This window comes from Mustela nigripes, chromosome 14, assembly GCF_022355385.1.
Source record: "Mustela nigripes isolate SB6536 chromosome 14, MUSNIG.SB6536, whole genome shotgun sequence".
In the NCBI taxonomy this organism is placed as follows: domain Eukaryota; kingdom Metazoa; phylum Chordata; class Mammalia; order Carnivora; family Mustelidae; genus Mustela; species Mustela nigripes.
The window spans coordinates 91826210-91842437 of record NC_081570.1 but is presented as its reverse complement, the minus strand read 5'-3'; the positions used below and the strand labels follow the sequence as shown (position 1 = coordinate 91842437).

General features: G+C 36.6%; 1 protein-coding gene and 1 pseudogene across 4 annotated transcripts in view; one reads left to right on the top strand and one right to left on the bottom strand.

The window, feature by feature from the left end:
- Positions 1-16228, top strand: part of VAV3 (vav guanine nucleotide exchange factor 3) — a 356330-nt gene that overhangs the window by 318986 nt on the left and 21116 nt on the right. For all 4 annotated transcript variants that reach the window (XM_059375596.1, XM_059375594.1, XM_059375595.1 and 1 more), the window contains 4 exons: positions 528-562; positions 7071-7187; positions 7799-7886; positions 14079-14208. In XM_059375596.1, coding sequence (XP_059231579.1) covers positions 528-562; positions 7071-7187; positions 7799-7886; positions 14079-14208 — 370 coding nt within the window. The remainder of the gene's footprint in view (positions 1-527; positions 563-7070; positions 7188-7798; positions 7887-14078; positions 14209-16228) is intronic.
- Positions 3039-6571, bottom strand: LOC132001554 (large ribosomal subunit protein eL33-like; annotated as a pseudogene).

Sequence of the window (16228 nt, the reverse complement as noted above, 5' to 3'; positions counted from 1 at the left end):
TTGTAACATTGTTCTCTTTTGCAAAGCACCATAGGAGAAAAGGGAAAAATGAATATTTCCCATGATTTTTCATCAATAAAAGGTTTGCCAGTTGGTAGACTTCAAAATCAGAGGTTAGAATTTGTGATACAAAAGAAGAGTGTACATCCAGTATGTATTTTTACTTTGCCTGTTTTCTAGGAAAGCAGAGTGCTATTTGAGTTTCCTAACATTTTCATTTATATTTTTGTGGTACAATTAAACTGCCTTGTAAATAAATACCAAAAGCTTCCAGTTCATATTTTTCCTGTTATCTCCCCTCTTGGAGGTAAAATGAATGAAAGAATGAATTAAAGTGAAATGAATTATTTTCTTCTTATCTGACATATACTATGATTCACTCTGTATAAAACTGCGAATGGATAGTTCCAGGACTGTGCTATTTAGGGTTTTATAGAGCTGAGTCAGCGCAACTGAATTAATGATGGATTCCTAAAAGCTTCCCTTAAGTAAACTTAATCTATTTTTTTTGGCTTTTTATATCCTAGGTGCCCAAACCTGTAGATTATTCTTGCCAACCCTGGTAAGTATTAAAAATGTTTATGCAGCTAAGTTGAAATACCACAACCTTAGCTCAAGGATGCCTTAAATATGGAGGTAGTAAACCACCTTCCATTTCTATTTGTCCTGGCTAAAGGTGTTTTCAGATACAGCAAAACACGATAATGAATTTATATATCGCTGACCTTTCCATAACTTCATCAGAGTGGTGTGTGTGTGTGTGTGTGTGTGTGTGTATGTGTGTATGCATTCACACACCTGACTAAATTCAAAGTTGTAACAGTTACAGAAAAGAGTGAGTCATAGGCAAATATGTATCTTATATTTTAGAAGAGTAGATTTCATGAAACAGAGAAAAAAATATATGATTCCATTGTCTGAAGCTAAAAATTAGTCCAGAAAGGATAGTAGATCGTAAATCGTAATGTGAAAGGAGCAAGATGTATTCATGTCTCATGTTCTGGGTCTACATGGAGCCCACTTGTCACTTAGAGGCTAACATTATCACTAATAGAAATAAGGAAGCAAAGGGGATGGTGATTATTACTTTTTAGACATGATGAGTTTAAGGGGAAGTGATATCTTCAACTGGAAAAACTCTGTTTAGGATCCAGAATAGTGGTGATCATAGATGTTAATGACTAATATATACCAAGAGCTTACTATGTGCTTAGTATTTTACATTTTATTTCGTTTTGTGTTCCAACATCTCTATGAGGTAGGTTGTTATTATCTTTACAGATGAGGAAACTAAGGTTAAGTCCATGCAAGTAGTGAGCACTAGAGCTGGGATTCCAAGTTATGCCATCTGTATATTGCCATATTGCCTCTCTAAGTACGAAACATGGGCTTATTTACTTAATTATGTTTGTTTCCTTGAGTTTTATGTTTGGCTCCTCTTAAAAGGACTGCATCTGTTTTATTTTCTAGATATGAAATATAGGCATGCAAATTAGATATCAGTATATGTATATAAATGAGATACTCTGAGAGTTTATAGTACTAGTTTAGTTTTCAGGTGTAGATAGAACACCTGAAATGTCTTGTATTTTTAAAGTGTTCTTGGGATGCCCAGGTGGCTCCATCAGCTCAGGTCATTATCGCAGGGTCCTGGGATTAAGCCACATATGGGCTCTTTGTTCAGCAGGGCGTCTGCTTCTCCCCCTCTCTCTGCCTGCCACACCCCTTCATGTGCATTCTTTCTCTCTCTGACAATAAATAAAATCTTAAAAAAAAATTTTTTAAAAAGTATTCTATTTTCTATTCTATAACCAAAGCATAGAAAATGCTCAGTTGTTATAGGACTACACTCTCGAAAGTATGGAATTCTTCCCATCAGCCCCCTTGCTCTCCCCAACCATCGAGTCTGCGCTCTGCAACTATTACCGGCTTTCTCTGACCTCCCTGAGCTTGCTGAAGAAGTTATAGCAGGCTTTGATAGAACTGGGAAGCTTTGCTACATTTTTACTTAAAGATAAATTTGAGGTTAGAACCACATGGAATTAAAAACCATGATCTTGACAGGAATTAAATTTGGAAAATAGAGCTGGTAGCAAGGATAATCAAAGGGAACACCACCAGGAGCTGATAAAATCATGAGAGTGTGGTGATCAGCTTCCTTCTCTTTTATTATTTTGCACATAACTAGGCATAATAGCTATCAGGGTAATGATTTTAAAGATAAATATTAATGCCACAAACTACATGGATTTCATGAAATAAACTGAAAAGAAAATAGAAAAAAAGAAAAAGAAGAAGAAAGAAGAAAAAGAAATAAACTGAAAAAGAAAAAATAAACTGAAAAACCTAATCTCCTGTGCCTTGAATGGTTCCCAGGTACAGATTAGTTTTTGAACAGTTTGTTTTAAAATGCACCCTTGTAGATCTGTAAAATTCTATTGAAAATATTACTTAGAATAGTATTGTTCCTAATGATGATAAAAATCAAAGTGTTCAGATAAGGGAAGAGCCTTGGAGACAGAAACAAATAAAGATATTTCATAGTAAAATTTTTAAACTGCTTTTTTTCTTTCTCTTGAGCAACTTAGTTTATTCACACTAAACAGACAGTTTCATGGGAAATGCTTTCTGCTGGGGGACAAAATGGTCAAGAATATCAGAAATGGAAACTTCCAATTTTGGAAATACTACACTGTTTAGAGAAAATGATGCTGAATGATGACATGTGGTTCTCAAGTCATCAAGAAGTTGGATATCCACCAACTGCATTGTCTATTCATTACATCTCCATTTAAAAACAAGTTACTCTCACAAGGTAAACTTTGTCTCTTGGGTAGAATCAAGGTGATTATCTTCATTTGCCTGGGTATGGAATTCTAGGTGAGAAACTATTTTGCATCTCAGATTTTCAGACTTTGCTCTATTGTCTTATAACTTCCAACTCAATGACATTCTGATTTATTTCCTTTCTTTCTCTCTCTCTCCCCCTCCTTCCTTCTCTCCCCCACCTTCCTTTCCAAGAGAAGAAATCTACAGCTTTATTTATTTACTTGACAGTAAATCCAAATCCTTTAGGGGTACAACATCAAATGGATTCTGTGGCCAGTGCCTTTAGTAGGAAGGTTGCTTTGGGATTTGGCACGAACCATGTCACTGTTTCCATGAGCCTGAGTTACTTTTCCCCAGATTACTCTGGTTTTGTTCCATTTGCCACCAAGAGTCATTGTATTGCTCTTTGTTTTGTACACGTAAGCATATCTCTGCCTAGAATTCAGTTTCATCTTGAGCATAAACACCTTCAATTTTTAAGAAGAGCTGTGTGCTTCCTCTGGTTCTGGAGGCCCCGCTTTCTAGACAGCAAAAACGGTCTTGGACCACAGCCTTCCAGTCATATTTGTTGGATTTAGGAGTCCTTTTCCCAGCAGACCTCCACAGTTCCAAGATGGTGGGAAGAGACCATTCTGATTTCTGATTCTTTGTATGTAGTCTGATTGTGTGTGTGTGTGTTGGCAGGCGTCAGGGGGGCGGAGGGCGGTGCACATTCTGCAGGCAGGGATGAGACGTGGGGCTTAAAACTGGGGAACCATCTGAAAATCCATATGAAGAACAGGATGCAGGTGCCAAGATTCCTACCCCATTCTCCAAATAGTCAGACAACTTACTTTTCACTACCATAGCAGGAGACAGTAGAATTAGAAGGTTTATTATGTGGGAAAAACTGAGCCATGTAGGGCTTATACTTAGAAAGAGCAATGCCAGCAGAGATTGAGGGAGATGCTGTGCTGTGGAGTAGTCAAATTAAGGAAAGTCAACACACTGACTGATGACGATCCCCAGGTCCTTTATATAGCTCAGTTCCAATACTGTGACAGCTGGGTCTAATACACACAGACTATCCTCTCATTGCATCCAGACAGGAATCTGGAAGATTTTTCTCTAAAGGAACTGAATAGACTCGGTTAAAAAAAAAAAAAAATCCGAAAATCATTTGGGTATTATCCAGCCCCATGAATCACATTCTTGCCAAATGATTATGTTCCTACCCAGAGAGTCTGCTTTGGTGCTCCCCACCCCCACTGAGATGCCTCTCTCCCAAATATAAACAGGCAACAAAGAGAACTAGGCATTTGAGAAAAGCCTTGAACTAGAGAGCAAATAGAATAAATGGGGAAAATAAACAAGGAAAAGGCAGACATTAAAATGAGCAGAAGAAAGATTTAGTTTTTAAGCCTTTAATTTATATTCTCAGAATTAAGAGATGACAATACCTAAGGAAGTGAGCTGGATGCTTTATAAAAGGAAAATCAGAGAACAAAAAAGAGCTCTTCTAAATTACATATTAAGTAGTAGAGTTGGAAAATAAAGTCGAGCAAATCCTCCAGAAAATCAGAGAAATAATTTGATAATATGGAAGAAAAGATAGGGAAATTAGACAATTAATCCAGGAGGCACAGCCTTTGTTTAGTGGAACTCAAGAAAGAGAAAACAGAGCAGCAATTGTCCAAAAAAAAAAAAAAAAAAGACAAAATTTTCCCAGAACTGAAGGATATATGGCTCCAAATCAAAGATGCCACTGAGAACCCAGGACAGTACTGAAGTAAAACGTATGGCATTTAACTGGAAGGCACGTTATCATGAAATTTTACAATATAGAGCAGACAGAGTCTGAAAGCTTCCAGGGAGGAAAAAGAAATCAGATCACATACAAAGAATCAGAATGGCACTCAATTGCCAGTGAGAAGACAATAGGACAGTGTCTCAAAATCTGAGAAGAAAAGTAATTTCTCACCTAGAATTGTATACTCAGACAAGTTCTCAATTAAATATCAAGTAAAATAAAAATGTTTTTTCTGGATGGGAGGCTTTCTGAGTATTACAACCTATGTATCCACTTACAGGAAGCTGAAGGATGAGCTAATAAACCAATAAAGAGGGAGATAGAGAATCCAGGGAATGAAACCAATGGGATGTCCCAAGATTGTAATAATTCAGCACGCTTAGAGAGCAAGTAGTAGTGACTAGACCAAGAGAGTTTAGAAGAAATGAATGTCTCCGTAGAAAAAAAATGGACAGGTTTAGTATATGGTGTTGAGAAGTGTATTACTCAGGGGTTTATCATTCTCTTAGAGAATTTGGAGAGAATTTGCAAGGTAAGATATAGCGAACAAAAACTTGAGGAATTGCTTTTTGGGTGTCGGATGTTCTTTGACTATGAAAACGTTACAAAACTGGGCCAGATGATGGCTTGGCTTTGTAGAGGTTATGGAAACAAGAGTGAGGAGAAGCACCATGAAGGAACGAGCACAAATGGAGAAGAAAATTATTTTCCTTCCTGACACCTAAAATTAATAAATTAAGAATTGTAGTTTGATTATTTAGAAATATGCAAGCACAGATTTAAAAAAAATAGATAAAATGCTTGAAATGGAACTTGGGATATAAAACTAACCAGATGGGGTGATGCTACTTTTTCATTATTATTATAGCACTAGTTGACTTTCAGAAGCTATGTTCATGTGCTCCTTTGACAAAAATGCATATACTATATACTAATTGCAGTAGGTGCCCTGGAGAGATTACAATAGTGTAATAAGAATAATAGAGTGAAGTGTAAGATGCAGGACAACATTCTTCAGATGAGATGGTCAGAGAAGGTCACTCTAAGCTTGAGTGATGAGAAGGAATGTATATGAATTGGGTGAGTGTTGTACAGGCAGTGACAGTCTATGGGAAGACTCTTAAGACCAAAAAGAGGCTGGTAAATTCCTGAACCTGAAAGAAGGTTGGAGACTAGTGAGAGATAAGATGGAAGAGTGATCAGAACATCCCAGGTACTGGGGCGCCTGGGTGGCTCAGTGGGTTAAAGCCTCTGCTTTGGACTCAGGTCGTGATCCCAGGGGTCCTGGGATCGAGCCCCGCATCAGGCTCTCTGTTCAGCAGGGAGCCTGCTTTCCTTCCTCTCTCTCTGCCTGCCTCTCTGCCTACTTGTGATCTCTGTCAAATAAATTAAAAAAAAAAAAAAAAAGAACATCCTGGATACTAATAGTTCATAGGTTATCATAAATGCTTTTATCCCAAGGTACCATCTGCATAAAATGCCCTTGCCTGTCCTTCTATACTTGCTAGAAATCTCACATGTCTTCCTTCAACAAACTTTTGTATCTTAAATAAGCATTTAGTATAAATTAAAGGTGGGTATTTAAACTGAGTTACCCTAGTCTATGTGTGAATCAGAGAATTTTCTGGAATACTAATTCGTGAAGTTTTGAAATACTAAGTCATGAGTTTTGAGATGTGAAATTTTTCCCTTTAACTTTCATTGCCCAAAATCTCTGCTATATTTTGCCATTGAATGTAAAACATTGTATTTGATGTGAAAGGGTCACTATAGAGTATCTTAACATTGGATTTGGGCCATTGATTATTACTGTTAATGTTATGGAATTTGGGTATGTATAAGGTGCAAATAGTTTAGGAAGAATTCTATTGTTGAAAATATCTTCCTTTTATTTTTTAAATTTGGTTAATTTTTTTTAATTTTATTTTATTTTATTTTATTCCAGTTTTCCAAGATTCATTTGTTTATGCACCACACCCAGTGCTCCATGTAATATGTGCCCTCCTTAATACTCACCACCAGGTTCACCTAAACCCCCTACACCCTCCCCTCTAAAATTTCACCTTTTCTATGCAAATGTCCTATACGTGATAGTCCCTCCCTTACAAGTCTTTTTCCTTCTTCTTCTCAAACTCCCTGTAAGTCTCTCTCTAACTCAATACCTACTCACTCCTCTCTTTGTCTCGTTTATTTATTAGATAAATATTGACTGGGTGCTTTTATGCATTAGGCACTGTTCACTTTACCATGCTAGCTTTGTAGAGCCTTTGCTTTTCACTTTTCAAAGGACATTTTTTTTGCCTTATTTTTTGAAGCAATGTAATTAGTTAGTATCGAAGTAAAAAACAGCTCTGATCTGCCACTAAGTTAAAATCTTGACAGATACTTACTTTCAGCTTCGGTTCTGTTTCAGGTATATTACCCAGATTTTCTGTGTCATTCTTTCTTTCAGGTATGCTGGAGCAATGGAAAGATTGCAGGCAGAAACTGAACTTATTAATAGGGTAAATAGTACTTACCTTGTGAGGCACAGGACCAAAGAGTCAGGAGAATATGCAATTAGCATTAAGTAAGTAGGACAAGTACTTTTACAGAAATAGATTTCCTGTTTTCATAATTGCATAGACCATCTGACACATATAACACTGATGTTAAAAACCAAGGTTCTAATTGCAGCAGAAATAATGCATCTATCCAGACAGTTCATTAATACTTGAAAATATCTGTTAGAAAAACAGTATTAAGTGTTATAGGCTGCTAATTGGCATATTAGATTTCTTTCATAACATTATATTTTTGTGATTTGATGTGTGTGTTTCTCGTTAAGTCTAAAAATATTTATTACTAGATTTTGTCTTATTTGATTTTGTTTTTCTATATTCTCAAACTGAACTTGCTCAATAAATTGGGCGAAGTGATTGGTCACTCTGTTGAGTAGTTGACCAATCTAGTAAACAAACAAACCCCAAAAAACCACTTCTCACTTCAAATATTAGTTGTATCTTCAACCAATCTAGTAAATATATTTTGTTAATTAGCTGTCACCAGTGTATTGGCATAGGCATATATTTTGTCTTCAGAATTAATTCCTATAATTTTATTGGGGCATGCCCTCTGGTAATTATTGATTTCTACTGATTAAAAACACATTTATATTCATACGTTATTCATTGCCCACAGGTACAATAATGAAGCCAAGCACATCAAGATTTTAACAAGAGATGGCTTTTTTCACATTGCAGAAAATAGAAAATTTAAAAGTTTAATGGTAAGCATTGATTAGTTCTTTTCAATCTGTGGTCCTTATTTTGCTCTTATTTCAGAGGTCAGTTTAATTCGATCACTTCTTAGAAATTTTGTGCGCTGAAAAGTTGTTTATAAGAGACCCCTGTAATTTTGCCGCAGAATCCTGATAATTCTAAGAATTCCAATTGAGTTTTATATTGTCCTACTCACTTTTTTCACTGTAAATTCAGTTTGCAAGTTTTAGATAACATTTCAGAGTCCACATGATTTATAATTCTTAGAACAATGGACAAATTCAGTCAACTTCCAGTGATTTGTGTTTCACCTTGTGTTTGAGTCACAGGGCACATCTTTCACATGCATTTCTCCTCTTCCTTCCTCTGCCTCTAACTGCTCATACAGACAGAGGAAGGCATTTTTTTTTTTTTAATTAAGATATAATGTATTATTTGCTTCAGGGATACAGATATGTGAATCATTAGTCTTACACAATTCACAGCACTCACCAGTGCACATACTCTCCCCCATGTCCATCACCCAGACACCTTATCCCTCCCAAACTCCTCCCCTCCAGCAACCTTCAATTTGTTTCCTGAGATGGAGTCTCTTATGGTTTGTCTCCCTCCAGGGTCCCATCTTCTTTCATTTTTTCTCTCCCTTCCCCCACGACCCTCCCCCACCCTGCCCTGCCTCTCAAATTCCAGAAGAAGGTAATTTTAATAACAACAAAAAAATTGTGAATGGTAAAATACCTCTCACTAGGTTCATTCCATGCAAAATACAATATAATAACAAACAGAAAAACTTTTTGTATTTTCTTCTATTTTAAATAATCTGTGCTATAATTCTGTTTCATTATTTTGGACAGTTAAGTATTAACAGGGTAGCATTTTTACCAAACAGTCGATATTTCATAGGAATTTTATATTTAAATTTAAATAGTACATTCTTACCAAGTTGCTTCTAATGAACGAAGATTACTTTATTCCTACAATTTAAAAAATTAGCACTCAATAATTTTATTAGTGCATCATATTATGGATGTCATAAAAACAGGATCTATATGGCATTATATATATGCATTGCTGACAATAAAGAAAAAGTTAATGTTTCTTTAAAAGTGGCCTCAAGTCTGATTTTGAAGTTTGAGGGTTTCTTGAGGTAATGAAGAATTTGGACACAAGACACAAGATGCATTTGTAAGCTCACTTTAAGTATTTTGAGGAACATTGGGAAGGACCACTCATTGATTGAGCCATCAGTCAAATGATACGTATTGCATCCTCCGGAAAACATCTCAGAGCACTTTGCAGACGTTAAACATTAAAGTTAAAATGGAACATAAGAGAGCCTTACAAAATCGGCCAGCCTGAAAGCCTTATCTAAAAATCTAGAGCTGCTTTGAGACAGGGATTAGTGTTTTAAAGAAATGGAAGCATCTTGAGTTGAAAGAAAAGGCAGAAAACCTCTCTGGACCTAAATATCACATTCTCAATTCAAAAGTTAAGGATGGGCAGCAAGATCATATCCTGGAAAATAGGAGTCCTGCCCAATGAGTAACCAGGATCCAGGTGGCCTTCCTGCTGGAAGCGACTGAATGTTCTGTTGGAACACGCAGGCTGTGCACAGAGAGAACTGGACCTGAGGAGGTTTTTCCTGAAGTGAAAACCTAGGAGGCAGGTGGCAAGTGGATGCACAAATAATGAATGACAGCCCCAGCTGAGTCCTGATAAAAGCAGGCACAGGGGGGTCTCCACATCGCTGCAAGGCACAGCGGCTTGAGCTCTCACCAGCAGAACTTCCGTGGATGGTAATGAACCTGCTCTCCACGGTATTTCAGTTACTTTGAGACTTAAAAAAAAAAGTGCTGTAGGGCCCAAAGATGACTGCCAGCTTTGCTGACTTTGAAAGTAACAAAAGGAACTCCCATCCGAGGAGACAAGCAAAGAGGATGAAAGGAATAGTCGCTGGAAAGGGCCAATCAATTCAGCTTTGTGTCCCTTGGTTCAGCTCCAGAAAGTTCATCAGCAGCTGAGGTTAAGAAGTGAAAAGCCGGTAAATACTTCATGACCTGGATTAGTGGACATAGGTCTTCGCTTTCCTATCTACATACAAAACTGTGATTCTAGGATAAGCAGCAGACCCCCAGCGTCCTTAAATAATGTGTACTAGAGAGCAGCAAAAGTTCCTGCACTGCTATTCTGGAAAGGGAATTAAAAGTACTGTCATGGAGCTAAACAGGCTCCCCTTATATGGTATGTGTAAAATATCATAAATGCCACTGCTAGAGATGCAGGCATGTTGTTTTCCTACCATATCTGGAGGAAAGCATCTTATGTAAGGGAAGCACATAGCACAGTGGGTTAAAGGGAAGGGATTCAGAATTAATAGCATAACTACAATGAAACTAAAAAATACTAGCAAAAGGATGTAATTGTAAAAAGAAAGCTAAGCAGCTGAAAAACTGTGTCTTGCATAATTACTTTGACAGGTTTAGCAAATAACTGTAAAAACTGCTGAAGAGACCAAGGAACCATAGTCTGGAGCTGCCCCTCCTCTTTGTTTCTGTTTGTTGAACCAAGTTATATTGCATCCTTACCTTGTGGAATCATTACGCTTTTGCAGAACTCAAAGAGACTCTACTATTCTAAAGATGCTTTCAAATTTGTAAATCCGTCGGTAGCGAGAACTCACAGTAGTGCTGTCCTTAACACCTAAACTCAAAAATACCATGTGGGTACTTGATCAGAAAGAATGGCTCCTGTTCTAGCAAACAGGACGTTTGGAAGGGGAGAGAGGATTAACAGGCACCTTTGAGTTCACTCTGGCAATGCGTAAGGGCTTCTCCAAATCAGGATCACAGAACTTCAAGGAATTGCCTTTCATCATGTTGGTGTCAAATAACACAGTTTCCATTATAAGTATATAATGGTCTGTGCGTTTGAGTTGTTGCTTGAAAATGGTTCCATATCCTTCCATTATGGATGGTAAAGTTATATGCTTCTACCTATGAAACTTATTAGGGCCTGGAATTAAATTGTAATTTGGCAAGGATGTGAAATGGAAGCAAACTCCAGAACTTGTTCTAAATTAGCCAGTTTCTCAAAGAGAAGATTGACCCTAGGTGGTTACGACCTAAGCTTTTCCCTTTGGGTTTCAATAGCTTGGCTAATCAAAATCTTTGTTTTTCTTAGTCATTAAATTCAAATTCTAAATGAATTTCTATATCCAGATTACAAGGCATTAATTTTGTTCTAATTTTCATGTATGCCAGACAATCCATGTCCAAATGCTGTTTATAAATCATCTCCATTGCCTGTTTCCTTGGTAATTGGAATGACTGACTCTCACTCATTATTTTTCAGAGAGACTTGAATTGTTGACACTGCTGTGTCAGTGTGAGATAAGGAAAGCTTAGCGATTTCTTTTGTTTAGCGTCTTCTTATTTACTTGTAGTACCTGAAGGTCAATGACTGCTAAAGCAGGGGTGGATTAGACTAAAATACAGAAAGCATAAAGGCATAAATTGGAAAAGACCCATGGTGGCACAATTTAATTCTACCCAGTCAGAAAACATGTAGGAAGATTTACCCACATAAGTCTGTAAAAATGGAACTAAAATATCTTCTCTGCTTAGTGAAGTGATAAAAGAGTATTTGCAGCTTACCAAGCTGCATGACCCTAGGCCTTGGAAAAGTCATTTTTTCCTTCCATAAAATTTGGATATGGGAAGGTATGAAATGATCACCAAGTCCTTTTCAATATGGTAAGTCTGTGGATTCTTGCCGACTTCACATAAACTTTAATTCCTACTAATCCATAATATTATAATGCATAAAATTCATACTATTTATAACAAAATTACATTGAAGCTCCAAGTTATTGGCTTATAGTTACTTTCAGGTTTATTTTCATATTTTTGTTAAAGAACACATTTTACTTAGTTTAAATGATAAGACTAAAAGAACACTTTGGTAAACATTTGCATTAGCAACACAATGTATGTGTATGTACAGTTCTTGCAGAGACCTTACAAAATTTTGCCTTTTATTTTTTAAAAACCATTAAATAATATTAGTCTCTAGAATTTAATTCTAGACTTTGCAAACCATGTTAAAAATCACCATAATACAAATGCCACATTCTGATTATTGAAGCCATTTTGAGGATATAAGCTTCTTTCTGGCATTTTGATTCTTTTTCTTTACAAGTTGGTCAGATTCCAGATTCCTTTGCTTCATCAAAAACCACCATAATCTGGGCTCAAAAAAGAAATAATAGAAGAAACATAAATGATGATAGATAGATAGATAGATAGATAGGGATAGTTACAGGTGTGAAGTATGTAAAACCTTAGCATCTTAGTTCTAAGGTAACAAAGTTCTTGGTATATCATGGACATTTAGAAAATGCTCCTTTCCTTTTGCTTCCATTTTTTTGTATTTACATTTGCCAAGCAATACTTGCTAAGAGTAGGATGTAGTTAAGAGCACAGACTTTGGAGACAGAAATCAGCTGTTCAACCTTGCACAAGTTGATTAACTTCTCTGAGACTTGACTATCAATGGGGATTAAACCTGTTTCTTATTTATTGTGTGGAGATGGTGCAAAGCCCTGTAAAAGTCCTGGCATAGGGGATTGTGGTGATAGTTATGATTATTCACACATGCCAGACACTCTATGCATTCTCGCTATAGTCTGTGCCCTGGTGCATTCTCCACATTTTACAGATGTGGGAGTTGAAGAATCTCCATTTGCCTTACCCAGTGCTTCAGCCAAATCAAGCTGCTTTGTGTTTATGAATGTGGCCTCTACTTAATCACCTTTATGTCTGTTCCTAGATGGATTGGTCTACTTATAGCAATCCTTTCCACCTTCCTAGCTTCTGCAGTTTTGCCTGTTATTCAGTTTAAGCCAAGCTACCTCTGTCATGAACCATTCCCTCATCCTCTCCATGGGGCTCACAAAAAGAATTGCTCTTTCTTGCCTTTGAGCGCCCATAACCCCTAACTTTCCTTCAAGAGTGAGCATTCCTAGAGAGTAGTAGCTTTATCTTCATAATCTTAATGACCCTGGAACACCCCACACAATGCATTCTATAACTCATCCAAGGTTAGCCATAAATAATGTAAATCATAAATAAGAGAAATCATTGATGATTCTTTTTCGCTTCCTTTGAGTGGTTTTTGTCTCAGTTGATTTGTTTTGGGAGACTTTGAACATAACCACTGAATGGAGGTACTGAGTTGATGACAGTGTGGTTTTTAGAAGAAATAAGTTACTTTTACCCTATTTGTTTTAAATGTTGATAGCAGCACCAATTAGGTTAAAAATGATATTGCTTTTTATTTTAGTTATTTCTAAGAAACATTATACCTGCAGTACTCATCTAATAATAATGTGCATTTTTCCATTATGAATTATTATTCATTTTTCTACTTAAAATAGAAGGATTCAGATTTGTGCAGAATCTACTGCACACATTCAGATTTGTGCAGACATCTTAAGAGAAATTTCTGAAATTTTAGTATGGAAGATGGTGGATGGTTATTCAACTAGGCTTGGGTATATTTAAGGCAAATTAGGTGTAAGTGAAAATGCAAAGTACTACCTTGTTGACCTCTCTAAGTAGCAGATGCTGTGCAGAGCCATGGAAGGGCACTAACACTTCACTGTAAGCCAGAAATAACGTCAGGGGGCATTTGTGGTTTATCAGTTTTGGTTTACTGTGGAAAAGAACGTTGAGAATCAAGTTTGTTTTTCTGCTATGTTGAAAGACAATGCAGGAAATTAGAAATTGCTATATATTCAGCAAACAGCTGCTCCCTTTATGTTTGTTTAGAAAAGCAAGTATTTCATAAATAAGAACAATAATTACTGTTCTGCAATTAAAGTTTAGTATGGTTTCTTTTCATTGACCACATCTGACTGAAGACTAACAGGATGCTCTCTATCCATGAATAAGAGTAGGAGGTAACTCCCATTACCAATGGCCGGCCTGAGTAACAAGGACAATTACTAGTTAGTTAGGTGCCGCGTACATCCAGAAAGCAGGGAAGGATGATCGTTGACTTACCCTCCCATATACTTATGAAAAATGTGGCATTAAATCAGTCATCCTCCTCTTGTACATAATTATGTGTTCAAGGAGTTCATGTGTTTGAGAATAAAAGTATCCTTATCAAAAATAATCTTTAATTCTTTTATCCTGAAGGAACTTGTGGAGTACTACAAGCATCATTCTCTTAAAGAAGGTTTCAGAACCTTGGATACCACCTTACAGTTTCCGTACAAGGAGCCCGAACATTCAGCTGGACAGAGGGGTAATAGAGCAGGCAACAGCTGTGAGTACTGCAATTCAGGATTGGATTGGAGGCACAAGAACATTAAACATCTTCATTCCAAATTTTGGAGTCTAACCAGTTAATACAGTGATCTGTTTAGCCAGGACTTTTTTGTGGAGCTAAGGAAAATCAGATGGACCCACAGGTTTATGAACGTGTCTAGACCATAGTTCTCTGTGCCACATCAAAAGTCATTTTTGTGTTCAGAAAATCATCAGAAGTGTAAAGGATATGTCAATATGTAAGTTTCGTACTTTTGAGTGATTTGTATAATAGCCCAACTCCTTTTAACTCGTATGTGTTTGTGGTCATAGGACTGAGTTAAAGGTATCTAAGCAAGGCTGGTGTTCAGCTAGCCCATCTCACCTGGTATCCCAAATCTGCTTATGATCTTATTTCATTGGTTAGTTTCAGGATTTTGAAATGGCTAAGCATGTTTCTTCTGATGCCAGCATTTATAGGTAGACATCAGCCACTTTCTTGCAGAATGAGTGCTGTGCCACAGCTAATCACAAAAGCTTAGCACACCATCCAAAAGCATCTGATAGTTTGAGTGTGAGTTCAAGTCGAAACTTTTTTCTCATTACTATTTAATGTCACATAAGCTTCCCGGAGGTAGATACAGCATGTAAAGAGAACATTGTGAGGAAAAACGCTGTGAATAAAGTGTGAGTTCCTTTCCTTATGTTAATATCATTTTTGTTTTAAGTAAAATTCCTTTGGAGGAGAAATGAATACAACTTTATTACTTTTAGAATCCTTAGCCTAAGCAAAACAGGAATATCTAGGGGTATATGAAAAAAGAATTTGCACTGTGGAATATAAGTTTAACCTTTTTTTTTCCTCTGAAAGCAAAAACAAAGAGAAACAGGAAACATGCAGGGCTCTAACAACATCAGTAAAATTTCATACACTTATATATAAGTAAATATACAAGTACTTTTCACATCAACTGACAGATGTTTTTCTGTTTGAATCACTTAATAGCTATTCTCTTCATAAGGATCAGTAATAAATGACCAAGCTTGAGTAATGAACGTAGTCAGAATGCACTTCATTTTGAAGTTTTAAACACCTATTAAAATTTATCTTTCTGGGGGTGTCTGGGTAACTCAGTCAGTTATGTGGTCTCGGCTCAAGCCTTGATCTCAGGGTTGGGAGTTCAAGTCCCGCATTGCACTCCATGTTGGTCATGGAGCCAACTTAAAAAAAAAAAAAAGTTTAGCCCAGTGTTACCCAATTATCTTAGATTCTCACATAAGCCATAATTTCCACTCATTTAAAAATGGAAGTTTTTCCTCAAAAAACAATTTTCCTACAAATATCTTTTTCATTCCTATGAATTTCTTAAGAGTCTCCCAAAGTTATGACCTTTTTCCCCAAATGAAAAGTATAAATTTCTACGGTCCTTTATTTTGCCTTCCTACCAGCAGGAAATGATAAAAGTTGCCAGGGAGGTCAGTTATACTAAAAATCCTGTTTGTTTGAGTTCACTTAGTTCTAGAAAGCCAAGGTGGGAGAGGTTGGCAATCAGGGAGAGCAGATGTTCCATATTAGTGGAAGGTCATTAGCCCTCATATTGCACTGCGTGGTTACTCCCAGCACTTTCTCTGTGCTTGGCACTTGTAGATGTTCAGAGGATGTTGTCCAACGATGAGCAGAGTTGCCTAATCTAAAATTTGTCTCTAATATTCAACAAAGTATTTAATGCCCAAACTTTATTAGCCACTAGGAACGGAGTTTCAGGCTTTTTGCCCTTTTTTTTTCTTTTCTTTTTCTTTTCTTTTCTTTTTTTTTTTTTTAAGCACAAAGAGCATAAGCAACAGAATGATTTTGAACATGAATGTGAGCTACAGGGAATTTTTCAACAAATAGAGTCATGCAGTCCAATATTCCCCGCCCAGTCTTTTTAAGAGACTCTGGTGAGCCTACCACAGAACGCTTTTAAAATCAAGAAGTAAACACAAATCATTCATTTAAAATTAATCTTTGTCAGAGTTTGGTTTTGTTGATCAATTAT